Source organism: Oncorhynchus kisutch, unplaced genomic scaffold, assembly GCF_002021735.2.
Source record: "Oncorhynchus kisutch isolate 150728-3 unplaced genomic scaffold, Okis_V2 Okis02a-Okis13b_hom, whole genome shotgun sequence".
Taxonomy (NCBI): Eukaryota; Metazoa; Chordata; class Actinopteri; order Salmoniformes; family Salmonidae; genus Oncorhynchus; species Oncorhynchus kisutch.
The window spans coordinates 1376491-1403702 of record NW_022261979.1 but is presented as its reverse complement, the minus strand read 5'-3'; the positions used below and the strand labels follow the sequence as shown (position 1 = coordinate 1403702).

Sequence of the window (27212 nt, the reverse complement as noted above, 5' to 3'; positions counted from 1 at the left end):
GCCAAATCTCTAAAGTCTGATTCATTCAATCAAGTGAAACACACACACACCCTTTCCAAAACAAACTATACAGAGTAAGACACACTGGTTGCCAAGCCTGGATGACATGAGAATAATTTGTGGTGGTGTTTGGTGTGTTCTGAGTCTGCACACAGTGTTCACACAAGCTCTCCTGATGATAGTTTAGTAAGGCCTGTGTTACTGTAACAATAACAATGCAGGGAAGCCTTTCTCATCATTTCATGTAGACCTACATTGCTACTCCATGGATTCCCGTAGCTGAAGCCCATGGGTAGGCAACCCTGGTCCTGGAGTGCAGCTGTCGCTTCATGTTTTTCATTTAACCGACCAGGTGTGTTGAATTTAGGCAATCACTGAACTGATCAATTAGCTAAGTAGCTCAGTGTGATGCCTGGTTGGAACAGGGTTGACTACCCCTGCAGTAGCCAAACACCTACCTCACCAATGTCCTAATTTGAATATTATCACTATCACTTAACTTGAAAGTGTGTCGAACAAACAGCACTATGGGTCTCTAGACAAATGTGTGTACTGTATTTATGCACTGGAGTCATTTAAAGTGTGAACTTGGAGTCCAGTTCCAAGTTTGGCTTTGGCACATACCTCTCAGTAACACAGGGTTTCATTCTAGAACTAAAACGATGAGGAGGAGAGAGTCGAGCCTCTCTGAGGCTCCACTGTGACTGTCTGTGGCAGGAGAGTAAGGAGCATAGCAGGGTCTACGAGCCAAATGGGTGAAAGAGCAGCTTTCTGACAACAACCCCAGCATGGTCACTAGAATGAGGACATAGAAAAAGTCAGCTTCTGCTCCATCCTTCTACTTCTCCTCTTCAGGCCTGAAGTCTAGCAGGAGTCTTTAGTTTGATTCCTACACCTCCTCGTCAGTCCTGAAGTCTAGCAGGAGTCTTTAGTTTGATTCCTACACCTCCTCGTCAGTCCTGAAGTCTAACAGGGGTCTTTAGTTTGATTCCTACACCTCCTCTTCAGTCCTGAAGTCTAGCAGGGGTCTTTAGTTTGATTCCTACACCTCCTCGTCAGTCCTGAAGTCTAGCAGGAGTCTTTAGTTTGATTCCTACACCTCCTCGTCAGTCCTGAAGTCTAACAGGGGTCTTTAGTTTGATTCCTACACCTCCTCTTCAGTTCTGAAGTCTAGCAGGGGTCTTTAGTTTGATTCCTACACCTCCTCTTCAGTCCTGAAGTCTAACAGGGGTCTTTAGTTTGATTCCTACACATCCTCTTCAGTCCTGAAGTCTAACAGGAGTCTTTAGTTTGATTCCTACACCTCCTCTTCAGTCCTGAAGTCTAGCAGGGATCTTTAGTTTGATTCCTACACCTCCTCTTCAGTCCTGAAGTCTAACAGGGGTCTTTAGTTTGATTCCTACACCTCCTCTTCAGTCCTGAAGTCTAACAGGGGTCTTTAGTTTGATTCCTACACCTCCTCGTCAGTCCTGAAGTCTAACAGGGGTCTTTAGTTTGATTCCTACACCTCTTCAGTCCTGAAGTCTAGCAGGGGTCTTTAGTTTGATTCCTACACATCCTCTTCAGTCCTGAAGTCTAACAGGAGTCTTTAGTTTGATTCCTACACCTCCTCTTCAGTCCTGAAGTCTAGCAGGGGTCTTTAGTTTGATTCCTACACCTCCTCTTCAGTCCTGAAGTCTAACAGGGGTCTTTAGTTTGATTCCTACACCTCCTCTTCAGTCCTGAAGTCTAGCAGGGGTCTTTAGTTTGATTCCTACACCTCCTCTTCAGTCCTGAAGTCTAACAGGGGTCTTTAGTTTGATTCCTACACCTCCTCTTCAGTCCTGAAGTCTAACAGGGGTCTTTAGTTTGATTCCTACAACTCCTCTTCAGTCCTGAATTCTAGCAGGGGTCTTTAGTTTGATTCCTACACCTCCTCTTCAGTCCTGAAGTCTAACAGGGGTCTTTAGTTTGATTCCTACACCTCCTCTTCAGTCCTGAAGTCTAGCAGGGGTCTAGGGTAACACACACATTCTTTTTCATGTTCAAACACATTTTTGTTTGTGTTTTTCACAAGTAAATATGTAATCTTGCATGCCATAGTAAACAATGGTAGGCTACAAAATGTGTCTGCTCAGTGACATGATTCTATTGGGTTCTCCATTTTGTTCATGTCATGTTTAAATCGACTTTCTGGATGTCAATGTAATTTACCGACACTGTCTAACAAAAAAATAGAAAAAAGCTTGTTGTACCAAATCAGGGTACCTTAAAACCGAAAACGGTTTGTTCTTTTAAAGATGGCAGAGCGTGCCCTCAGAGTTGGCCCTCATTTCCCCAGAAAACCATCCTCCTTCCATACATTGAAACAAGGTTTTATTTTCTATATGGGAGACGTTTACATTCCTATGAGGGAGAGCTGGATATGATGGCATGATTAAATGAAGATGAAAGGAAGACACTGTGCATAAAGAGTGTCTGAGAGCCCATCTCCTGCTCTCGGTAGATATCTGTCTGAATTACAGACTGTGGGGTCATTATATATGGACCAGGCATTCATTCAAGCCTGTGTTGTGGAAGTGTTTTCAAATCAGGAGTATATTAATAGAAATGAATCTCAAACCTCTCTCTCTCGCTCTCTCTCAAACACACACAACCCCATACTCTCTCTCTCTCACATTCCATTCGATCAGTCCCTCAGTATGGGAGGCACAGAGCCTGCCCAGAGTTGGACGTTCCAGTCCCCCCCCCCCGTTAAAGCACTCTAAACTCACATACAGACAGGCAGACATGAGGAACAGCACTACATACAGCCAGCCATGAGGAGGAGGATACAACACAGATCACTCCACTGACTGACAATGTAGTCTACATCACACAACTGTGTAGTGTGGATCCCTGTCCTGGATCTGGACCAGCAACAACAACTAACAAGACAACTGGTGATGAATTGGGATGAGTTCCACATTGACACTTGAGAGGACTACTCATCCATTCCTACTGATGGGAAGCGGCCATCTTTCTGGATCGACGGTCTACCTCCCAACCGTCTGATTGACGACAGGACAGGAAGACATGCTGTGAAGAAAGACAGAAGACAGACAGAAGCCATAAAAGAGGACCGTTAGCCTGTGTTTCCTGCTGCCATGCCGTGGTACTTCCTGCCCTGCCAGCCCAGCTGCCACATGATCTGGCTGGTTCTGGCTGCCCTTCTGCTGCTACTGACGGGCTCTGTGTCTGTGTCTCTGGAAGAGCTGCCCAGGGGCCCAGGGGACATAGCTGGCAGCGGGTCCATGAGCGCCAGCACTAACACTAACGCTCGCCAGTACAACTCTATCCAGCACGGATCCTGCACCTATACCTTCCTGCTACCAGATAACGCTGGGGGGAACAGGCCGTGCTTGACGGAGGCGGAGGGGGTCGGCAGCTCCAGCACCAGCCAGGGACAGGGCCAGTACCAGGGGAACACTCTACAGGGAGATGCCCCCCTGAAAAAGCCCAAGCTCCCAGGACTGGCCCCGGCTCTGGGGAACCAGAGGATCCAACACCTGGAGAACGTCATGGACAACTACACACAGTGGCTTCACAAAGTAAGAGCATGTTCTCCAAGCATACAGTATAGTAGTAGTTGATATAAAGATTAAAGCCTGGTGTTTCAGTCTAAACAGAGCTTTATCAGATATTTATACTCTAGAAGGAAATGCATGCCATGTCCCATGGCTGTGCATGTCAAAAAGATCAGCTTTTTATCCGATTGAACTATGTGCTATTGCATTTATAACACATTAGCCATTGTTGTTATCAAAGTTATATAGAGGTGGAACATCTGGCCAAAGCTAGAAAGTATACTGCATTTCATCACTTTAAAATCTATCTGTAGTGTTTTATACGGTATTAAATATCTAACTTTTTGAGCGACCCGACCAAATTCACATAGAAATGTGAGTTATAGATCTGTCATTGTCGTTGAAAGCAAGTCTAAGAAGTGGTAGATCGGCAAACAATTAGAATTTTAGCAAACAGGAAATGGGTGAACGATTTCTGCACAGTGCATCTTTAAGTGCACATTATCAGCATTGAGTGTGTTTCAACCCCATGAACTGTTTGGGCCGAGCCAAATGTGTCCTGCCATAATGAATATTATTATTATAGGACAACATTTGGCTCGGTCCCACCTGGATCCATCTCTTTCCTCTGTCTCTGTTTACTCAAGAGCAATAAGATATAAGATACCCCAGTACAATTCATCATTGCTTTACAGCCTATCTACATTTTACTCCCCATAGTACAGTATACAATAGATACTGTATATTTGTGGAGATCTGTTGTTTGGATTACTCCATTACACCGAACAACTCTAAATGACATGAGCACCAACCCAACAGAAACAGAAACCTTAAGGATACTAAAACATCTCTCTCTTACCCCATAAGTGATGAATGCACCATATCCCGCATTATTCATTAAAAACACTGTCATTTCAAAAGGACTGTTGTTCCAGTGTGTGTGGACCCAGGGACTATGTTGCAGCCCCAGGGATGAGAGATTGATGACAGGGACTTGTTTGACTGTGACAGACAGGCTGTGGCTCTTGGTCGCTGGGTTGTGATGTTCTGAGTGTGTCCGGCTGGCCTGGCTGTCCTTAAGAAAACACTGTGTTGTCTGTCTGAACCCTCTCACACTATGTCACATTGGCCCAATCCAGGGCTGGGGAGTCAATTTCAAGGAATGGGCTCAGCGTTTGGCAGTGCTCTGTCTGTCTGTCTGTCTGTCTGTCTGTGTGTCTGTTTATGTCTGTCTGTCTGTCTGTCTGTCTGTCTGTCTGTCTGTCTGTCTGTCTGTCTGTCTGTCTGTCTGTCTGTCTGTCTCTCTGTATCTGTTTATGTCTGTCTGTCTGTCTGTCTGTCTGTCTGTCTGTCTGTCTGTCTGTCTGTCTGTCTGTCTGTCTGTCTGTCTGTCTGTCTGTGTTTGTTTATGTCTGTCTGTCTGTATCTGTCTGTCTGTCTGTCTGTCTGTGTTTGTTTATGTCTGTCTGTCTGTATCTGTCTGTCTGTCTGTCTGTCTGTCTGTCTGTCTGTCTGTCTGTCTGTCTGTCTGTCTGTCTGTCTGTCTGTCTGTCTGTCTGTCTGTCTGTCTGTGTTTGTTTATGTCTGTCTGTCTGTATCTGTCTGTCTGTCTGTCTGTCTGTGTTTGTTTATGTCTGTCTGTCTGTATCTGTCTGTCTGTCTGTCTGTCTGTCTGTCTGTCTGTCTGTCTGTCTGTCTGTCTGTCTGTCTGTCTGTCTGTCTGTCTGTCTGTATCTGTCTGTCTGTCTGTGTTTGTTTATGTCTGTCTGTCTGTCTGTCTGTCTGTCTGTCTGTATGTATCTGTCTGTCTGTCTGTCTGTCTCTGTCGGTCTATGTGTTCCCTGACCCACCGGGACCTAGGCCAGCAGCATTCACATTCCAAGGAATACCTGTCTGTCTGTCTGTCTGTCTGTCTGTCTGTCTGTCTGTCTGTCTGTCTGTCTGTCTGTCTGTCTGTCTGTCTGTCTGTATGTATCTGTCTGTCTGTCTGTATGTATGTATCTGTCTGTCTGTCTGTGTCTGTTTATGTCTGTCTGTCTGTCTGTCTGTCTGTCTGTCTGTCTGTCTGTCTGTCTGTCTGTCTGTCTGTCTGTCTGTCTGTCTGTCTGTCTGTCTGTCTGTCTGTATGTATCTGTCTGTCTGTCTGTGTCTGTTTATGTCTGTCTGTCTGTATGTATGTATCTGTCTGTCTGTCTGTCTGTATGTATGTATCTGTCTGTCTGTCTGTCTGTCTGTCTGTCTGTCTGTCTGTCTGTCTGTCTGTCTGTCTGTCTGTCTGTCTGTCTGTCTGTATGTATGTATGTATCTGTCTGTCTGTCTGTATGTATGTATCTGTCTGTCTGTCTGTCTGTATGTATGTATCTGTCTGTCTGTCTGTCTGTATGTATGTATCTGTCTGTCTGTATGTATGTATCTGTCTGTCTGTCTGTCTGTATGTATGTATCTGTCTGTCTGTCTGCGTCTGTTTATGTCTGTCTGTATGTATCTGTCTGTCTGTCTGTCTGTCTGTCTGTCTGTCTGTCTGTCTGTCTGTCTGTCTGTCTGTCTGTCTGTCTGTCTGTCTGTATGTATGTATCTGTCTGTCTGTCTGTCTGTATGTATGTATCTGTCTGTCTGTCTGTGTCTGTTTATGTCTGTCTGTCTCTGTCGGTCTATGTGTTCCCTGACCCACCGGGACCTAGGCCAGCAGCATTCACATTCCAAGGAATACCAGAGATGATTCTGTCAGGGAGAACAAGGCCACTTCAGTAGTAACAGACTACCACTTCAGTATTACCAGTGCTGAGTTTGGTAATTGCATTTGGTATAATGTAATACAGTCTATGCTTAAGGGTGAGCACTTGGAACCCTGCATACATGTAGTGAATATAAATGACAAACTATTCTTCATCTCACTGCACCATCAAATGTTTTTGATATGTGCATCTGAAAATGACCAGGAGAACAGTCGACAGTTAAGAAAGCAACAATAATATAGTTTTTATGTGGGGCCATGCTTTTCAGAGAACTTCAACCTCAGTGTATTTGTGGGATATCAGTTTCACTGTCTTCATAGTTTCAGGAGTTCCTCTCCATGGCCATTCTTTGATTAAATGAACGTTATAGTGTGGTACTGAGGTAATGTGTTTTTCCCTTTGATTAAATGAACGCTATAGTGTGGTACTGAGGTAATGTGTTTTCCTCTTTGATTAAATGAACGCTATAGTGTGGTACTGAGGTAATGTGTTTTTCCCTTTGATTAAATGAATGCTATAGTGTGGTACTGAGGTAATGTGTTTTTCCCTTTGATTAAATGAACGCTATAGTGTGGTACTGAGGTAATGTGTTTTTCCCTTTGATTAAATGAACGCTATAGTGTGGTACTGAGGTAATGTGTTTTCCTCTTTGATTAAATGAACGCTATAGTGTGGTACTGAGGTAATGTGTTTTCCTCTTTGATTAAATGAACGCTATAGTGTGGTACTGAGGTAATGTGTTTTCCTCTTTGATTAAATGAACGCTATAGTGTGGTACTGAGGTAATGTGTTGTCCTCTTTGATTAAATGAACGCTATAGTGTGATACTGAGGTAATGTGTTGTCCTCTTTGATTAAATGAATGCTATAGTGTGGTACTGAGGTAATGTGTTTTCCTCTTTGATTAAATGAACACTATAGTGTGGTACTGAGGTAATGTGTTTTCCTCTTTGATTAAATGAACGCTATAGTGTGGTACTGAGGTAATGTGTTTTTCTCTTTGATTAAATGAATGCTATAGTGTGGTACTGAGGAAAAGCAGCCAACAAGAACTCAGCATATGTGGGAACTCCTTCAAGACTGTTGGAAAAGCATTCCTCATGAAGCTGGTTGAGAGAAGGCCAAGAGTGTGCAAAGCTATCATCAAGGTAAAGGGTGGTTACTTTGAAGAATCTTAAATCTAAAATATATTTGATTTGTTTAACACGTTTTTGTTTACTGCAAGATTCCATTTGTGTTATTTCATAGTTTTGATAAGAAAAACCCTTGAATGAGTAGGTGTGTCCCAACTTTTGACTGTTACTGTATATTTGGTAGGTGCCCCGGGACCCCTAATGTGGTAATCCGGCCATGCAACTATTCCTCTGGGTTTCTTATGTCTAATGTAGTGTGTGATTATTTGAGGACTCTGGACATTGTAATAAGGAGACTGCCACTTGACACGTTTTATCCTGCTCAACATGTGTACACTGCACTAGACCTTCTCTTCCTTTCCTCTGCATTAACATTGACATCTTAATGCACTCTGATCTTACAGATGAATTAATTCCTGAATGATTCCATTAGCTGACTATGCAATTGTCTTCGTGGGAAGCTGCTCAGACCACATAGCAGCAGAGATAAACAGTCTGACACTGCACTTTCAGTAAGTGTCATAGAGACCAGGCCTTTTTCTGTCTGTGCAGAGGGAATCTTTCAGTAAGTGTCATAGAGACCAGGACTTTTTCTGTCTGTGCAGAGGGAATCTTTCAGTAAGTGTCATAGAGACCAGGCCTTTTTCTGTCTGTGCAGAGGGAATCTTTCAGTAAGTGTCATAGAGACCAGGCCTTTTTCTGTCTGTGCAGAGGGAATCTTTCAGTAAGTGTCATAGAGACCAGGCCTTTTTCTGTCTGTGCAGATGGAATCTTTCAGTAAGTGTCATAGAGACCAGGCCTTTTTCTGTCTGTGCAGAGGGAATCTTTCAGTAAGTGTCATAGAGACCAGGCCTTTTTCTGTGTGCAGAGGGAATCTTTCAGTAAGTGTCATAGAGACCAGGCCTTTTTCTGTCTGTGCAGAGGGAATCTTTCAGTAAGTGTCATAGAGACCAGGCCTTTCCTCTGTCTGTGCAGAGGGAATCTTTCAGTAAGTGTCATAGAGACCAGGCCTTTTTCTGTCTGTGCAGAGGGAATCTTTCAGTAAGTGTCATAGAGACCAGGACTTTTTCTGTCTGTGCAGAGGGAATCTTTCAGTAAGTGTCATAGAGACCAGGCCTTTTTCTGTCTGTGCAGAGGGAATCTTTCAGTAAGTGTCATAGAGACCAGGCCTTTTTCTGTCTGTGCAGAGGGAATCTTTCAGTAAGTGTCATAGAGACCAGGCCTGTTTCTGTCTGTGCAGATGGAATCTTTCAGTAAGTGTCATAGAGACCAGGCCTTTTTCTGTCTGTGCAGAGGGAATCTTTCAGTAAGTGTCATAGAGACCAGGCCTTTTTCTGTGTGCAGAGGGAATCTTTCAGTAAGTGTCATAGAGACCAGGCCTTTTTCTGTCTGTGCAGAGGGAATCTTTCAGTAAGTGTCATAGAGACCAGGCCTTTCCTCTGTCTGTGCAGAGGGAATCTTTCAGTAAGTGTCATAGAGACCAGGCCTTTTTCTGTCTGTGCAGAGGGAATCTTTCAGTAAGTGTCATAGAGACCAGGCCTTTTTCTGTCTGTGCAGAGGGAATCTTTCAGTAAGTGTCACAGAGACCAGGCCTTTTTCTGTCTGTGCAGAGGGAATCTTTCAGTAAGTGTCATAGAGACCAGGCCTTTTTCTGTGTGCAGAGGGAATCTTTCAGTAAGTGTCATAGAGACCAGGCCTTTTTCTGTCTGTGCAGAGGGAATCTTTCAGTAAGTGTCATAGAGACCAGGCCTTTCCTCTGTCTGTGCAGAGGGAATCTTTCAGTAAGTGTCATAGAGACCAGGCCTTTTTCTGTCTGTGCAGAGGGAATCTTTCAGTAAGTGTCATAGAGACCAGGCCTTTCCTCTGTCTGTGCAGAGGGAATCTTTCAGTAAGTGTCATAGAGACCAGGCCTTTCCTCTGTCTGTGCAGAGGGAATCTTTCAGTAAGTGTCATAGAGACCAGGCCTTTTTCTGTCTGTGCAGAGGGAATCTTTCAGTAAGTGTCATAGAGACCAGGCCTTTCCTCTGTCTGTGCAGAGGGAATCTTTCAGTAAGTGTCATAGAGACCAGGCCTTTCCTCTGTCTGTGCAGAGGGAATCTAGCCACAAAGTAGACATTCTTAAGTTGAAAATCATATTTAGGGTGATCTGTTACTTTAAATCAGGGATAAAGTGAGACATGAAATTCTAACTTTGCAATGTAACTATTTCATATACCATTATTGTGACTACTTAACTGTAATTTCCAAACTGTACATTTTTGAAAATACATAGTTTAAAAGCTGTCCAAGGCTAAACTGATTCACATGAACTGAAAAGGCCATGGCTTGAAAGCCGGGGTAACAGGAAAACTCTAAACTTCAATGAATCACTGAATGACCCTGAGCTTTCACAAAAAAAACGATACATTTTTAAAGCACATTGCTGGGAAAGACCTCTCCTCATTGTAATCATCATCAGGACAGTGAACTTCAGATGGATAATGTCATTGGCAGCTGAGCCCTGTCCACATGATGCATCTGTGGCAGAAAACATACAGATGCAGTCCCATGACTGATCTCTCCTGGTTGACTAGAAGGAAATGACTGAACTCAACAACCCTGAAAGATCCCTCCCTAAGTAGCTGACCAGGGGCCAAGGAAATCCTTAGACAGGACCATATCGATGCAGTAAATCCTTCAATCCACAATTGCTGAAGGGAATGAATACATATCCAATCGTTTTTCTTCCCTGGATATAATTAGGTTATTTATGGATGGTTCCTTGGAAGTTGTGGGAACGTATGTTTTTGGTTTCACATTGGTTGTGGGAACGAAGCCATACGTTTCCTGACCGGTAAAACATCATTTTCAAACATTCTGAGAACAGAAGTCTCTGTTCTGGGAACTTTTATTTTTAGGTTGCAGAGATGTTCTGGAAATGGATATTATAGGTTATTTTGGTTTTTTAAATAACTTCCTTAAAACATTCAACATGTTTCAGTAAGACTTTTAATAACACTACTAGCTTATTTGGGGGTTTACTTTTTGAACTGCAAGCACAGATAGACCAGTTGGTTGTCTAGCAACAAAACCAATGTGTGCACAAATATGGGGTAAAACAGACAGGGTTGGCTTAGATTGTTGACAACATGTAAACTATAATTTGTCTTCAAATGTTTATTGAAAACATAAATACATTTTCACAACGAGCACAAATACATCGTTACAGTTGTTGGTTAGCTAGCTATCAAATTTTAGCCATATAAGCATTGACATGAAATCAGTCAAAACACGACATGGTTTCAAGAACAAGATAAATCTACGATTGCCTGCATGGCAGATTCTTTGTCATTGTTGTTTGCTATCTGATGTTTCAGAATCATAACAAAGCACATTTTCATGACGTTGTCAGACAACTGATCTATCAGACATTAACCCTATAAATGTGTTTGCATTAATCATCCAAACACATTTCTTCATTATTGTGACATGGCATCATCTTCTGTCGTCCATCCATGGAATCAGTCCACTGCGCCACCAGTATGGAGCTAGCGTGGACTAATAACAACACATCCACAGTTGTTCTTTTTGTCTATTCAAACAGACCCCATTTTAAAAGGCAACAAACACTCATTAACATCAAACACTTAACAAGACAGAGGATAGAGTTTTGTTGATGCTGAGAATGGAACGCTTTTATGGAACGTTTTCTTAATGTTCTGAGAACGGGACGTATGTTTTTAAATACACATTTTAGAACATTCTCTGAACATTACATTCTCTGAACATTACATTCTCTGAACATTACATTCTCTGAACATTACATTCTCTGAACATTACATTCTCTGAACATTACATTCTCTGAACATTACATTCTCTGAACATTACATTCTCTGAACATTACATTCTCTGAACATTACATTCTCTGAACATTACATTCTCTGAACATTACATTCTCTGAACATTACATTCTCTGAACATTACATTCTCTGAACATTACATTCTCTGAACATTACATTCCCTGAACATTACATTCTCTGAACATTACATTCTCTGAACATTACATTCTCTGAACATTACATTCTCTGAACATTACATTCTCTGAACATTATATTCTCTGAACATTACATTCTCTGAACATTACATTCTCTGAACATTACATTCTCTGAACATTACATTCTCTGAACATTACATTTCTCTGAACATTACATTTCTCTGAACATTAAATTCTCTGAACATTACATTCTCTGAACATTACATTCTCTGAACATTACATTCTCTGAACATTACATTCTCTGAACATTACATTCTCTGAACATTACATTTCTCTGAACATTACATTCTCTGAACATTACATTCTCTGAACATTACATTCTCTGAACATTACATTTCTCTGAACATTACATTCTCTGAACATTACATTCTCTGAACATTACATTTCTCTGAACATTACATTCTCTGAACATTACATTCTCTGAACATTACATTCTCTGAACATTACATTTCTCTGAACATTACATTCTCTGAACATTACATTCTCTGAACATTACATTCTCTGAACATTACAAAAGTTTTCTTAAAGTTCTTGGAACAATTTGAGAACATGACTTTAAATAGAACCAAGAGGAAACCTGTGGGAAACGTTATGCTGAAGTACTGAAATTCCCACAGAAGGAAGTTGTTTCTTAACGTTCTCTGAACTATGTGAGAACATGTTCAATGTTAAGCCAGTTGGAGAACGTTCCTAGGACATTAAATGTGAGTGTGCAGAACACCCGGAGTCTGGCGAGAGAGGTAAAGGCCTAAACATCCCTTCATACCTCCTCTGTGTTTGTGTGTCAGATTGAGAGATATGTGAAGGACAGTCTGAATGTGGAGATGGCTCAGCTGCAGCAGAGTGCTGTCCACAATCACACAGTTGCCATCTTGAATCTAGGCACCAACCTCCTGACCCAGACTGCCCAGCACACACGGAAGCTGACAGACGTAGAGATCCAGGTGCAGTATGAATCGTATACAAATATCCCTCTCCAAAGAACATTCAAGTGCATGTTATGATATCAGTAACACTTACTATTAATCATGTAGCCTACTCAGCAATTATCCTAATTTGATTGGATGAATAGGCCTATGAAGTACATTAAAATACATGGTGCCACTTTTAGCCTATATAGATACACTCCATACACTTGACTGGGTGAATATGAATGATAGTAACAGCTTCCTGATGGACAGGTGTTGAATCAGACCTCCAGGCTGGAGATTCAGCTCCTGGAGAACTCTCTGTCCACCAACAAACTGGAGACCCAGCTCCTCCACCAATCTACAGAGATCAGCAAGCTGCACGACAAGAACAGGTCAAATCAACATGAATGATTTTCTTCCCATGAAAAGTTCTGTCCTGATTTATTGGCTGACTGACTGATCAACTGATTTTCAAATCACTTGTATTGATCAGGCTCTTAGAGCAGAAGATGCAGGAGCTGGAGTCTGGGCACCATGAGGAGCTGGTCACCTTCCAGGAGGAGAGGTCCAGCCTGCAGCAGCTGGTAGCCAGACAGAGCAGTGTGATCACAGAGCTGCAGACCCATCTGGACCAGGCCACTGGCAACAACAGTATCCTGCTTAGCCAACAACAGCAGCTCACTGAGACCGTCAACAGTCTGCTGAAACTCTGCTCGAAGGACAGAGGGTCTGGAGGTACTGGATGGATACTGGGGCCAATGTTTCCTGTTACAGAATGTATAAATTAAATACTCTGGGGTATGAATATCATAGCATAGATAGTAATTATTTGCAGGAAGAAGGAGTTGGCTTTAAAAACTCTAGGTAGGGTTAAATACAACAGAGGTACTGGAGGATATATTGTGCCAAATGTTCACAGGTTCAGACAAGATATTCTCTGGGCACAGATAAAGCCTATAACTGGACTAAGAAGGCTGGACTAACCCATTGGGCACCGGCTGACGTCCATGGATGTTGAAAATAGGTTGAAACATGGAACCTACCGGCCTTAATTTCAATGTCCACATTTTCTAAGATCATAAGAAGATGCATTCCAGAACATAAGAACCTGTTCTAATAGGAACTCACCCAGTCTGGGCTGTTGATTACGCAAGAACCTGTTCTAATAGGACCTGACCCAGTCTGGGCTGTTGATTACGCAAGAACCTGTTCTAATAGGACCTGACCCAGTCTGGGCTGTTGATTACATAATAACCTGTTCTAATAGGACCTGACCCAGTCTGGGCTGTTGATTACGCAAGAACCTGTTCTAATAGGACCTGACCCAGTCTGGGCTGTTGATTACATAAGAACATGTTCTAATAGGACCTGAGCCAGTCTGGGCTGTTGATTACGCAAGAACCTGTTCTAATAGGACCTGAGCCAGTCTGGGCTGTTGATTACAAAGGATTTTGGATGTATTGAAATTGAAGCCTAGCTGATAATGTGTTTGCTCTTGTTTCATTATCTATTTAAACAGTGGTGGCAAACAGCAACCTTGCCTTTAAGCAGAGAGATTCATCTCATGAGGAGAGAAAGTATCGGGACTGCTCAGAAGTCTTTCAAGCTGGCTTCAACAACAGTGGATTATATACTATTCACATCAACACACAGGAGACCAAAAAGGTACGGAAAACTTGATATATTATCTTCAATAAATATTAGAGGGGGAAAAGAGATGTAAATTCTATTAGCAGAATGTGTAATATAGAGGCATATATTAGATGATATATGCAGGCCTGGCTTTACCTCTGCATGGAAACAGCAAAAACAGACATGAACAATTAAATGGCTGCACTTTTTGACTGTAACCTACTTTAGTTTACGTGCAAGTGGCAGCAATTATTATACGGTACTCTAAAGTCGCTTGCCAAAAGATTCAACAGCAATATCCCAGGAATATGTCAGGTATTGGCTGACTGACTGGCTGGCTGAGCTGGAAATACTCTTGGCTGGCCTCTTCAGCACAGCTACACAGCAGATGTCCTCCTCCTCAGTAGTGTCCTGCCAAGCCGCAGATGGCTGACTGGCAACAGTGTGTTGCTGTCCATTATCAGCTGTGCTGCTGTCAGTGTCCATGGTTACACAAAGCTACGTCCCTGGGCTTAGGACCCATTCCGTCATTGTGGCCTCTGACCATGGTACACAAAACTAAGGACCAGGGAGCCTCATCTACAGGAGTCACTCCTTTTACTTTATTGTCATGATATGCACTGCATGTGTGAGAGTAGTGTGTCAGCTACTCATGTCACGGTCTTTCTGTCTCTCTCTCTGTAGGTTTACTGTAACATGGAGGCAGCAGGGGGAGGATGGTCCGTCATTCAGAGGAGAAAAGATGGAACCATGGACTTCCAGAGGACGTGGAAGGAGTACAAGATGGTGAGGAGGACAGGGTGGGATATCCTCACAGCATTCTTCTGATGTTGGTGAATACATACAGTGAGGGAAAAAAGTATTTGATCCCCTGCTGATTTTGTACGTTTGCCCACTGACACAGAAATGATCAGGCTATCATTTTAATGGTAGGTTTATTTGAACAGTGAGAGACAGTTATAAATGATAAACAGTTATAAATTGATTAGCATTTTATTGAGGGAAATAAGTATTTGACCCCTCTGCAAAACATGACTTAGTACTTGGTGGCAAAACCCTTGTTGGCAATCAGAGGTCAGATGTTTCTTGTAGTTGGCCACCAGGTTTGCACAAATCTCAGGAGGGATTTTGTCCCACTCCTCTTTGCAGATCTTCTCGAAGTCATTAAGGTTTCGAGGCTGACGTTTGGCAACTCGAACCTCCACAGATTTTCTATGGGATTAAGGTCTGTAGACTGGCTAGGCCACTCCAGGATCTTAATGTGCTTCTTCTTGAGCCACTCCTTTGTTGCCTTGGCCGTGTGTTTTGGGTCATTGTCATGCTGGAATACCCATCCACTACCCATTTTCAATGCCCTGGCTGAGGGATGGAGGTTCTCACCCATGATTTGACGGTACATGGCCCCGTTCATCGTCCCTTTGATGCGGTGAAGTTGTCCTGTCCCCTTAGCAGAAAAACACCCCCAAAGCATAATGTTTCCACCTCCATGTTTGACGGTGGGGACGGTGTTCTTGGGGTCATAGGCAGCATTCCTCCTCCTCCAAACACGGTGAGTTGAGTTGATGCCAAAGACCTCAATTTTGGTCTCATCTGACCACAACACTTTCACCCAGTTGTCCTCTGAATCATTCAGATGTTCATTGGCAAACTTCAGACGGGCATGTATATGTGCTTTCTTGAGGAGGGGGACCTTGCGGGCGCTGCAGGATTTCAGTCCTTCACGGCGTAGTGTGTTATCAATTGTTTTCTTGGTGACTATGGTCCCAGCTGCCTTGAGATCATTGACAAGATCCTCCCGTGTAGTTCTGGGCTGATTCCTCACCGTTCTCATGATCATTGCAACTCCACGAGGTGAGATCTTGCATGGAGCCCCAGGCCGAGGGAGATTGACATTTATTTTGTGTTTCTTCCATTTGCGAATAATCACACCAACTGTTGTCACCTTCTCACCAAGCTGCTTGGCGAAGGTCTTGTAGCCCATTCCAGCCTTGTGTAGGTCTACAATCTTGTCCCTGACATACTTGGAGAGCTCTTTGGTCTTTGCCATGGTGGAGAGTTTGGAATCTGATTGATTGATTGCTTCTGTGGACAGATGTCTTTTATACAGGTAACAAACTGAGATTAGGAGCACTCACTTTAAGAGTGTGCTCCTAATCTCAGCTCGTTACCTGTATAAAAGACACCTGGGAGCCAGAAATCTTTCTGATTGAGACGGGGTCAAATACTTATTTCCCTCATTAAAATGCAAATAAATTTATAACATTTTTGACATGCGTTTTTCTGGATTATTTTGTTGTTATTCTGTCTCTCACTGTTCAAATAAACCTACCATTAAAATTATAGACGGATCATTTCTTTGTCAGTGGGCAAATCAGCAGGGGATCAAATACTTTTTTTCCCTCACTGTAGCACCAGGGATTAACATGGGTAATCGGGATCCCGGGACATTACCGGGAACACTCTTCACGTTTACCCCCCAAAATACATGACAATACCTGGGAAATTACAATAAAATTCCCCAATGTCTGCACTAATGAAATCCCTCAGCAAAAGATTAACAAAAACATTTATTGGACATTATCCAAACAGGTTGTCACATTGAAGCCTTTAGTCTAGCATATTTGACACAAAGTCGCTATAAATTCAAAGCGCACGCATAATTGACACTGCCGGCTGCTCTGGACTGCACACATGACTCGAATACAGTTAATAAACCCCACAGGAAACCTGACAGTATAGCCTTTTAAAGAGCATGTGCCTCTTTAAGCTGTCATTGTAAATCTTCAGACAGTCACAAATTTGATAGGCTTATGTACAATTCACTGCATAAGCATCTCTGTCACAGGCATGAAGTCCGTTAATAAGGCATGAGGGTAAATTTTATATTCTCATCCTAGAACCTAGGCTATTTCCCTATCCAATTCCTAATGATTTCCCTATCCAATTCCAATCCTAATGAAACCCAAAATCCTGACTCCTCTCACTCCTGTAGCTCATTTTATTCTGTAATCCATAGGATGCATTATCAAAGCACGCCTCTCGCCTATGCATGTCAAAATACCTCTTTCCCCCCTTCTCTGTGCTGTCTCAGAGAATGTGTGATCAACAAACGATATGAGAGTAGATAGTCCTCGTTAAGTCCTCATTAAGATACCTTGATATTATATAAACTATTTCCACTTCCTCTCCCTGTTATTCATGAGCTGATCTGCTATCGGTATAATCATCAACTTGATTTAGCCAAATATGGGAGATATTCTGTCATTCGTTGAAGGAGGTTATCTAGCAAGTTTAGCAACTTTGGTCATTTGACTTTTGTTTGACTGCCGTTACAAAGAAACAGCGCTATACTCGGAGGGCGCTCTGTGGGGCTACTTCTGAAATGCGCTGGCGATCAAAGATAGAGTAACTATCATGTCTAAACTTACATTTAATTTGCTCTGAAATCTTTCCATAGTGGCGCAGCCAAGCCGACAAGGTGGCGCAGCACCCCTCTTATTTGGGGAGAACCCTGGCATAGTGACCATCTTGGTTTTAAAAGGGCACTTCTAATTTTTGAAGTATTCCCCAGGTCTCTCGGGATAAATAGGGATTATTCCCGATATTGAAACTTTGTAGATTTTGGGGAAAATAGGAATCTCTACATTGCACAACATTCCACCATATGAATGTATATGTCAAACTACAACAGAAAAAGGAGCAAGTACAAACGCATAGCACAAAACAGACTTTGTGCATCCCAAGTGGCACCCTATTCCCTATATAGTGCACTACTTTTGACCAGAGCCCTATGGGGAAATAGGGTGTCCTATGGGCCCTGGTCAAAAGTATTGTACTTTAAAATGAATATGGGCCATTTAGGACGAATCCACTGTGTTGCCACTGCCAGCCCCATTAGGCCTTGAAAGAGCCCTGTGGCTAAAAAGGCCTTGGCCTCTGGGCTGAGCGAGAGAGGACTGTCCTCCAGTCAGGGGCTAAGGAAGTGTGGAGTGTAGCCTGGCAAAGACGCTGGCATACAATGGGTATGTGTTCGCTCGTTGACCCCTCTGTTGACAGCCGATGTCACAAAGTGCTGTACAGAAACCCAGCCTAAAACCCCAAACAGCAAGCAATGCAGATGTAGAAGCACGGTGGCTAGGAAAAACTCCCTAGAAACGCAGCAACCTAGGAAGAAACCTAGAGAGGAACCAGGCTCTGAAGGGTGGCCAGTCCACTTCTGGCTGTGCCGGGTGGAGATTATAACAGAACATGGACAAGATGTTCAAACGTTCATAGATGACCAGCAGGGTCAAATAATAATCACAGTGGCTGTAGAGGGTGCAACAGGTCAGCACCTCAGGAGTAAATGTCAGTTGGCTTTTCATAGCCGATCATTCAGAGTTAGAGACAGCAGGTGCGGTAGAGAAAGAGAGTCCAAAACAGCAGGTCCAGGACAAGGCAGCACGTCCAGTGAACAAGTCAGGGTTCCATAGCCGCAGGCAGAACAGTTGAAACTGGAGCAGCAGCAGATGGACTGGGGACAGCAGGTGGACTGGGGACAGCAAGGAGTCATCAGGCCAGGTAGTCCTGAGGCATGGTCCTAGGGCTCAGGTCCTCTGAGAGAAGAGAGAAAAGAGAGAAAGAGAGTTAGAGGGAGCATTCTTACACAGGACACCGGATAAGACAGGAGAAATACTCCAGATATAACAAACTGATTCTAGCCCCCCGACACAAACTATTGCAGCATAAATACTGGAGGCTATATCTCTCTCTCCATCTATATATCTCTATACCTCTCTATCTATATACCTCTTTATCTATGTCTCGCTAGCTATCTCTCTCTCTCTCTATAGGGGCGGCAGGTAGCCTAGTGGTTAGAGCAGGGGGCCAGTAACCGAAAGGTTGGTGGATCAAATCCCCGAGCTGACAAGGTAAAAATCTGTCGTTCCACCCCTGCACAAGGCAGTTAACCCACTCCTAGGCCATCATTGTAAATAAGAGTTTATTCTTAACTGACTTGCCTAGTTAAATAAATATATCTTTATCTACTCATCTGTCTGTCTCCCTCAATTCACCACTGTCATAAAAGAGTAAAACACAGAACATAGTTATTATTTTCTTTTAAAGAGAGGAAAACACAGAAGAGAATTCCTTTAAAAAAAGAGAACAAAGAGTCACTGAGTAGAACATCGCTCTAACAGTCTTAATTCTACCTAGAACCATATAGGGTTTGTGATCTTGTCCCTGTAGAAGAACCCGATATAACATTCATTATTTTTCTATAGCTCTATGTGTTGCTGGGACAAGGACCTGCGACAGACTAGTGTCCTGTCCAAGGGGTGTACTTGTACATCAAGCTGCCTTACACTACAGAAACAGAAGACAAGTGTTCCTGTGCTGTTGTGTTGTTGCAGGGCTTTGGGAGTCTGTTTGGAGAACACTGGCTGGGGAATGAGTTTGTGTTCCTGCTGACCAGCCAAAGGCCCTACAACCTGAGGGTGGAAGTGACCGACTGGGACGGACAGCAGGCCTTCTCCCACTATGACCGTTTCTACATCGGCAGCGAAAAGCAGAATTACAGGTGGGATACCAGCAATGTGTTCTGGGCCGTATTCTTCACATTTCCTGTTGCTGCAGGATTATTTTCCTGCTCTAGAAAACTGGCTGAAATTAAGATCCTACATCTGTATGTACCCTAAGTGGAGGAAATTAAGTTTTGTCATATCTCATCGCATTGTATCATACCTACAGTACAGTTTTTAGGATCATAGGACATTCCCCACTAAATACGCCCACATTCCTACTTAAATAGTCACTCAACTACTCAACTGTGGTTGCCTTTACTTGCTTCAGGACCTGCAGTATATTTTTAATGAAGTGGGAATGAGATATTGGACTTGGTTCTATCACTGATAATGATGTGCTTGGTGTTGTATTTCCATCACAGTAACGATGGTGAGGCACTGGTGACTCTGATCATGATTTGTAAACAATTAATGTATACATTTTTCAGTTTGTTGACTTTATTGTCCATAACCTTCTGATTGAGGCTTCTAGGACTTCAGCAGATCATAATTCTTACTTTTTCATTTATTGTCTCTTCAAAAACATACTGGATAATCTTTTTGAGTTCTGGAATGGAATCAATTTTGGTCTCTAGATTCGTATTTCATTGCCATTCTGTAATACTTGTCATGGAGATGGTCCAAAACAAACTATTGTCACACAGCTTCTTCGGAAAAGAGAGGCTCTGCCTCATTTCGCAATGCCATTACTAACTAAATAAAATGTAAGATCGTAAAAGGGAATTATTATATTTCCTAGAATGATAACCAGCAAGCTTTGTCTCAATCTGATTTAGGTCACCCACATATGGACGTGTGATCACACAAACGAACACACTTGTACCATTTTTTGTTGTTGACCTGGCTCACATTTTTACTAACCAGTTAAAGACAAGGAAGGATGGAAGGATGTACAAAGAGCTATTAGAGTAACTCTTGAGTAGTATTGAGAGGAAGAGTAAACAGAGTCCATCAGTGGAAATTGAAAAGTCATTTACAGTACATAGCAGTCAGTATATACTATGTAATCCGTTATTGGGAATGTATGTAAATAATGACCATTATTTTAAACATGGTTTATAGAGGAAGATCACAGCCTTTAAAAGGAAAGCTATTCTATGGAGTGTGGCGTTTAATGGGCCTACAGCTCAAATCCAATAACATGTTACTGGTTGTGTACACAAGGCTTGTGTTCCTAGCTCCAACAGTTCAGTAATACCTAGCTAAATGCTGGTGTTCCTAGCTCCAACAGTTCAGTAATACCTAGCTAAATGCTGGGGTTCCTAGCTCCAACAGTGCAGTAATACCTAACTAAATGCTGGGGTTCCTAGCTCCAACAGTTCAGTAATACCTAGCTAAATGCTGGGGTTCCTAGCTCCAACAGTGCAGTAATACCTAACTAAATGCTGGGGTTCCTAGCTCCAACAGTGCAGTAATACCTAGCTAAATGCTGGTGTTCCTAGCTCCAACAGTGCAGTAATACCTAACTAAATGCTGGGGTTCCTAGCTCCAACAGTGCAGTAATACCTAACTAAATGCTGGGGTTCCTAGCTCCAACAGTGCAGTAATACCTAGCTAAATGCTGGTGTTCCTAGCTCCAACAGTGCAGTAATACCTAACTAAATGCTGGTGTTCCTAGCTCCAACAGTGCAGTAATACCTAACTAAATGCTGGGGTTCCTAGCTCCAACAGTTCAGTAATACCTAACTAAATGCTGGGGTTCCTAGCTCCAACAGTTCAGTAATACCTAACTAAATGCTGGGGTTCCTAGCTCCAACAGTTCAGTAATACCTAACTAAATGCTGGTGTTCCTAACTCCAACAGTGCAATACCTAGCTAAATGCTGGTGTTCCTAGCTCCAACAGTTCAGTAATACCTAGCTAAATGCTGGTGTTCCTAGCTCCAACAGTTCAGTAATACCTAGCTAAATGCTGGGGTTCCTAGCTCCAACAGTGCAGTAATACCTAACTAAATGCTGGGGTTCCTAGCTCCAACAGTGCAGTAATACCTAGCTAAATGCTGGTGTTCCTAGCTCCAACAGTGCAGTAATACCTAACTAAATGCTGGTGTTCCTAGCTCCAACAGTGCAGTAATACCTAACTAAATGCTGGGGTTCCTAGCTCCAACAGTTCAGTAATACCTAACTAAATGCTGGGGTTCCTAGCTCCAACAGTTCAGTAATACCTAACTAAATGCTGGGGTTCCTAGCTCCAACAGTTCAGTAATACCTAACTAAATGCTGGTGTTCCTAACTCCAACAGTGCAATACCTAGCTAAATGCTGGTGTTCCTAGCTCCAACAGTTCAGTAATACCTAGCTAAATGCTGGTGTTCCTAGCTCCAACAGTTCAGTAATACCTAGCTAAATGCTGGGGTTCCTAGCTCCAACAGTGCAGTAATACCTAACTAAATGCTGGGGTTCCTAGCTCCAACAGTGCAGTAATACCTAGCTAAATGCTGGTGTTCCTAGCTCCAACAGTGCAGTAATACCTAACTAAATGCTGGTGTTCCTAGCTCCAACAGTGCAGTAATACCTAACTAAATGCTGGGGTTCCTAGCTCCAACAGTGCAGTAATACCTAGCTAAATGCTGGTGTTCCTAGCTCCAACAGTGCAGTAATACCTAACTAAATGCTGGTGTTCCTAGCTCCAACAGTGCAGTAATACCTAACTAAATGCTGGGGTTCCTAGCTCCAACAGTTCAGTAATACCTAACTAAATGCTGGGGTTCCTAGCTCCAACAGTTCAGTAATACCTAACTAAATGCTGGTGTTCCTAACTCCAACAGTGCAATACCTAGCTAAATGCTGGGGTTCCTAGCTCCAACAGTTCAGTAATACCTAACTAAATGCTGGTGTTCCTAGCTCCAACAGTGCAGTAATACCTAACTAAATGCTGGTGTTCCTAGCTCCAACAGTTCAGTAATACCTAACTAGATGCTGATGTTCCTAGCTCCAACAGTGCAGTAATACCTAACTAAATGCTGGTGTTCCTAGCTCCAACAGTGCAGTAATACCTAACTAAATGCTGGTGTTCCTAGCTCCAACAGTGCAGTAATACCTAACTAAATGCTGGTTTTCCTAGCTCTAACAGTTCAGTAATACCTAACTAAATGCTGGTGTTCCTAGCTCCAACAGTGCAGTAATACCTAACTAAATGCTGGTGTTCCTAGCTCCAACAGTGCAGTAGTATCCAACAATACATAACAATACACACACATCTGATAGCAAGATGGCGCCGATAGACATGGTCGCCCTGTTCATGGCTCCTAAGCAACTTTGCAGCTCTCCAGACACACTGGGTTTCAGAGAGACAGGCTGCCTTCCATAACTACAGTTCTTAATGTGACACAGAGTCACTGTACAGGAGCCAAACACCTGGTCACCATAGCAGCCAAGCCACATTAATGATCAGCCTGACACTTTGATGGGTCAGATATATGACCACACAGAGGGACCACAGATAAATAGAGACGTTATAATTGATGAACACCAGTGTTCAGGTCAAGTTCAATTCTGATATGTATTCATTTCTTTCATTATCTGTGTCATTCATATTCGTGTAATAGATGAATTAATGAACAATGTTTGTTAAATACGTTAAGATCATAGAAATGTTGTTTCTTGCTGTGAGGCCTGATTTGTTGAACTAATCAACCCTCTCAAAGTCTGTTGTACTCTATCTATGATGGTCTAACATAGACACAGTATTCAACATAGACACAGTATTCAACATAGACACAGTATTCAACATAGACACAGTATTCAACATAGACACAGTATTCAACATAGACACAGTATTCAACATAGACACAGTATTCAACATAGACACAGTATTCAACATAGACACAGTATTCAACATAGACACAGTATACAACATAGACACAGTATTCAACATAGACACAGTATACAACATAGACACAGTATTCAACATAGACACAGTATTCAACATAGACACAGTATACAACATAGACACAGTATTCAACATAGACACAGTATAAAGACCACTGACTAAGAATAGGGCCTCTCTCTTCTGTGAATTATCCATCACCTGGTTCTGGCAAGACCTGAAAGTTGTCTGACTCATAAACCACAGTTGGAGCTGCTTGACATGCAGTACAGTAGATGGGGACAAACAATGCAGGAGGAGGGAGTACAAAGAGTTCGCAGGGAAGTACACAAACGGCTTGAGACAAACGAGGAAACCGACAATGTCCTCATAAACCAGGATGTTCTTTATAAAAGCAACTGGTGTGATTGGGTTTTAATATAGTGTACGAGAATTTCAAAGACACTTATTTGGAAGGGTACATATTCTTTGTAGTAGATTAGAAGAACAGTGTGGTGGTGAATTTATGTCCTCAAACGTTCACACAGTGAGAACAAGGGGAGGTACATTTTTGCCTTAAGTAACAATCGGTCTCATGTAGCTATACGTAACTAAACATATAATATTAAATGGAGTGTCTCAGATTTATGTACATAATAATACGAAATGCTCTGAGACCAGGTTGCAAGGGGAGGTACATATTATTTAGATTAGAAGAACAGCGTGGTGGTGAATTTCTGTCCTCCACCGTGCACACAGTGAGAAGAACAAAAGCGTTCTCCAGCAGCTAAAGGGCACTAGCGTTGTGTTTCTGCTTTATTTTCCTCTGTGTTTCCCTGGCGACTGTGTCAGGCTGTTCCTGAAGAGTCACAGTGGAACGGCAGGCAGACAGAGCAGCCTGGTCATCAACGGAGCAGACTTCAGTACCAAGGATATGGACAACGACAACTGCATCTGCAAATGTGCTCTCATGCTGACTGGGGGTATGTCTGAGGTTAAAGTCCACATTAACCCCTAAACACATGCGCTCTGTATGTACTCCTGTAGAACTGAAACGACGGGATAAGTAGAAGCTATAAGACAACAACAACCACCCACCCACACTATGCTGGGTGAAGCTTTTGTCATTTTGGTAAAACATTTTCAACTCATTGACCTCCCGGTCCCCCTACCCACTTTATCTCCCGTCTAGAAGAACTACAGAGCAGGCCAGAGCCAGTTAATATGTATTCAGCACTGCTACTGACATATCACAGCAGAGAATGGTATCTCAGCTGGTGAAGCCAGGTGGCAGCCCTCAGCATTTTACAGAATGATTGACACATGCCATGGCTGGTTTAGAAGTCCAGGGAACTGGCCAGCAGAATAAATCAAAATGACAGTGAGATTCCTATTAAGAATGAATGTGAAGCTACAATCTCATCAGGATTTAGATCCAGAATGTACATCTGAAAATACATGACAAACATACATGTCTTTATCCTCTTATCAATGTCTAGAGCAGCATTCCCCCCCCCACATGTAGCTGGTCCAAACATGTTGGGCTCACAGAGATTCTTGTAGACTATTTATGTTTTGTTAGTTGCCCTCATACTCCACTCTCACCTGTAATGAAAGGTCAGAGGTCAGAATGGGGCAAAGCTATCCAAAGAGAGGAGTACTGGAGTCTGCTCTAGTGTTGACTACTTGGCGTTGCAACAAAGCTATCCAGAGATAATCAGAGGTCACAGGGAGGTCACACAGCTATGACTTTGATAGTTCTCTGATAGTGTAACATCATCAAGCCTAAAATCTATTTTCTCTGTTTCTCTCTACGTTTCTCTCTATGCCTTCAGGTTGGTGGTTCGATGCCTGTGGACCATCGAACCTGAACGGGATGTACTACAGTCATGGTCAGAACATGGGTAAACTGAATGGGATTAGGTGGCACTACTTCAAAGGGTCTAGTTACTCTCTCCGTGCTACTACCATGATGATACGACCAGCAGACTTCTGAGAGGACCTTTTGGTGACTGTCGTTGGGTACGTTGTCCATAGACATATTAGCAACATTAGTCATGTTTCCATCCAACTGTTTTTATGCGATAAAGTAAAGTACTGTCCAACAGGTGTGACGGAAACACAAAGTAGAAGGTGGGATAATTGTTTCTACTTTGACTTAAAAAATAGCAACCTAATTTCGTTTTCTATGAGGAACTTGGATTCTGACTTTCTGGTGCTTACATGTCCTCTTGAAAGACATTGATTGTTTGAGCACCAGCTCTGCAATGAATCAAACTGTAGAAGTGGGTTACATGAAGAGGATATGAATGTAAGATTTGGGGCTTTTGAAAGACTTTAATTTGTCTGGCTTTCATTTCTCTTTTCATTTCTCTTTTCATTTGACTCTCATTTGTCTCCCTTTCATTTCTCTTTTCATTTGACTCTCATTTGTCTCCGTTTCATGTCTCTTTTCATTTGACTCTCATTTGTCTCCGTTTCATTTCTCTTTTCATTTGACTCTCATTTGTCTCCCTTTCATTTGTCTCTTTCATGTCTCTGTTGTGTATTGTTCTTCTATGGGTAAGGTATTCCTGTTAACATGTTGTGAATCAGTGTACTGCTCTCTTAGTCTGCACTGTGGGCAGAGAAGCCTGATGGCCTAGACTGGATACACTTCAGAACACTGTTATGGATATTATTAGCCTATATAGTGGATTGCTGTATGTGTGTGTGTGTGTGTGTGTGTGTGTGTGTGTGTGTGTGTGTGTGTGTGTGTGTGTGTGTGTGTGTGTGTGTGTGTGTGTGTGTGTGTGTGTGTGTGTGTGTGTGGAATGTTTTATATCATTATGTTTAAGGAATGGTGGCTATGTGTGTCTCACCACACTTGAATATTTAATGGAATAGAGCTAAATAATTGATGTCTTCACTTTCATGTAAGTTTTCAGTAATAAAAGCATTGTTGCTCTTATACCCTTCCTAGATTTGTACTAATTTGCAACATCTATTGGGGCCTTTGTTGAACTTTGTAACAATGACAAAAGTACTTTTTTGTGCCATGAATTAAAAATATTCCCCCTAAAAGCAGTGCCAAGCATTTTTCTGCTCCATAAAGTAGTCCAACAAGCTAGACACTGCAGTGACTTCATGAACTTAGGTGACGTGAACTTCTGGCTCTGGGGTGGACTTTCCTATTGTTATGACGTTAAGGTCAGTGACAGACAGACAGACAGACAGACAGACAGACAGACAGACAGACAGACAGACAGACAGACAGACAGACAGACAGACAGACAGACAGACAGACAGACAGACAGACAGACAGACAGACAGACAGACAGACAGAGACAGACAGACAGACAGACAGACAGACAGACAGACAGAGACAGACAGACAGACAGACAGACAGACAGACAGACAGACAGACAGACAGACAGACAGACAGACAGACCGACCGACCGACCGACCGACCGACCGACCGACCGACCGACCGACCGACCGACCGACCGACCGACCGACCGACCCATTCCAATCTATTCACACACACATACATACATACATACACATTCCAATCTATTCTGCAGGCTGCGTGTCAGGCAGGGAGGCTGTGGGTGGGAACCATTTTGAATGTCAGTATCGGTTTCTCTTGTCAGATGGGAGATTTTTGTCTCCACACACAGGTGTGTTTTAGAGCTATGAAATATTTATTTATACATTTGATTATTTATTTCACCTTTATTTAACCAGGTAGGCTAGTTGACAACACCTTTATTTAACCAGGTAGGCAAGTTGAGAACAAGTTCTCATTTACAACTGCAACCTGGCCAAGATAAAGCAAAGCAGTGTGACACAAACAACAACACAGAGTTACACATG

The 27212-nt window shown here is 42.7% G+C and overlaps 1 protein-coding gene across 3 annotated transcripts; it reads left to right on the top strand.

The window, feature by feature from the left end:
• The first annotated feature begins 2737 nt into the window (after positions 1-2737).
• On the top strand, positions 2738-26420 carry LOC116359306 (angiopoietin-1-like). Of its 3 annotated transcripts, none has more exons than XM_031812099.1 (9): positions 2740-3569; positions 12234-12389; positions 12639-12748; positions 12850-13091; positions 13876-14021; positions 14673-14774; positions 19382-19548; positions 24210-24340; positions 25193-26420. In XM_031812099.1, the coding sequence occupies exons 1-9, from the start codon at positions 3126-3128 to the stop codon at positions 25351-25353; spliced, it is 1659 nt and encodes a 552-aa protein (XP_031667959.1). In that variant the 5' UTR covers positions 2740-3125; the 3' UTR covers positions 25354-26420. The 3 variants fall into 3 exon arrangements, with proteins under 3 accessions (XP_031667960.1, XP_031667959.1, XP_031667958.1); XM_031812098.1 differs by having other exon boundaries at positions 12627-12748; XM_031812100.1 differs by lacking the exon at positions 24210-24340 and having other exon boundaries at positions 2738-3569; positions 12627-12748.
• The last annotated feature ends 792 nt before the right edge of the window (positions 26421-27212 follow it).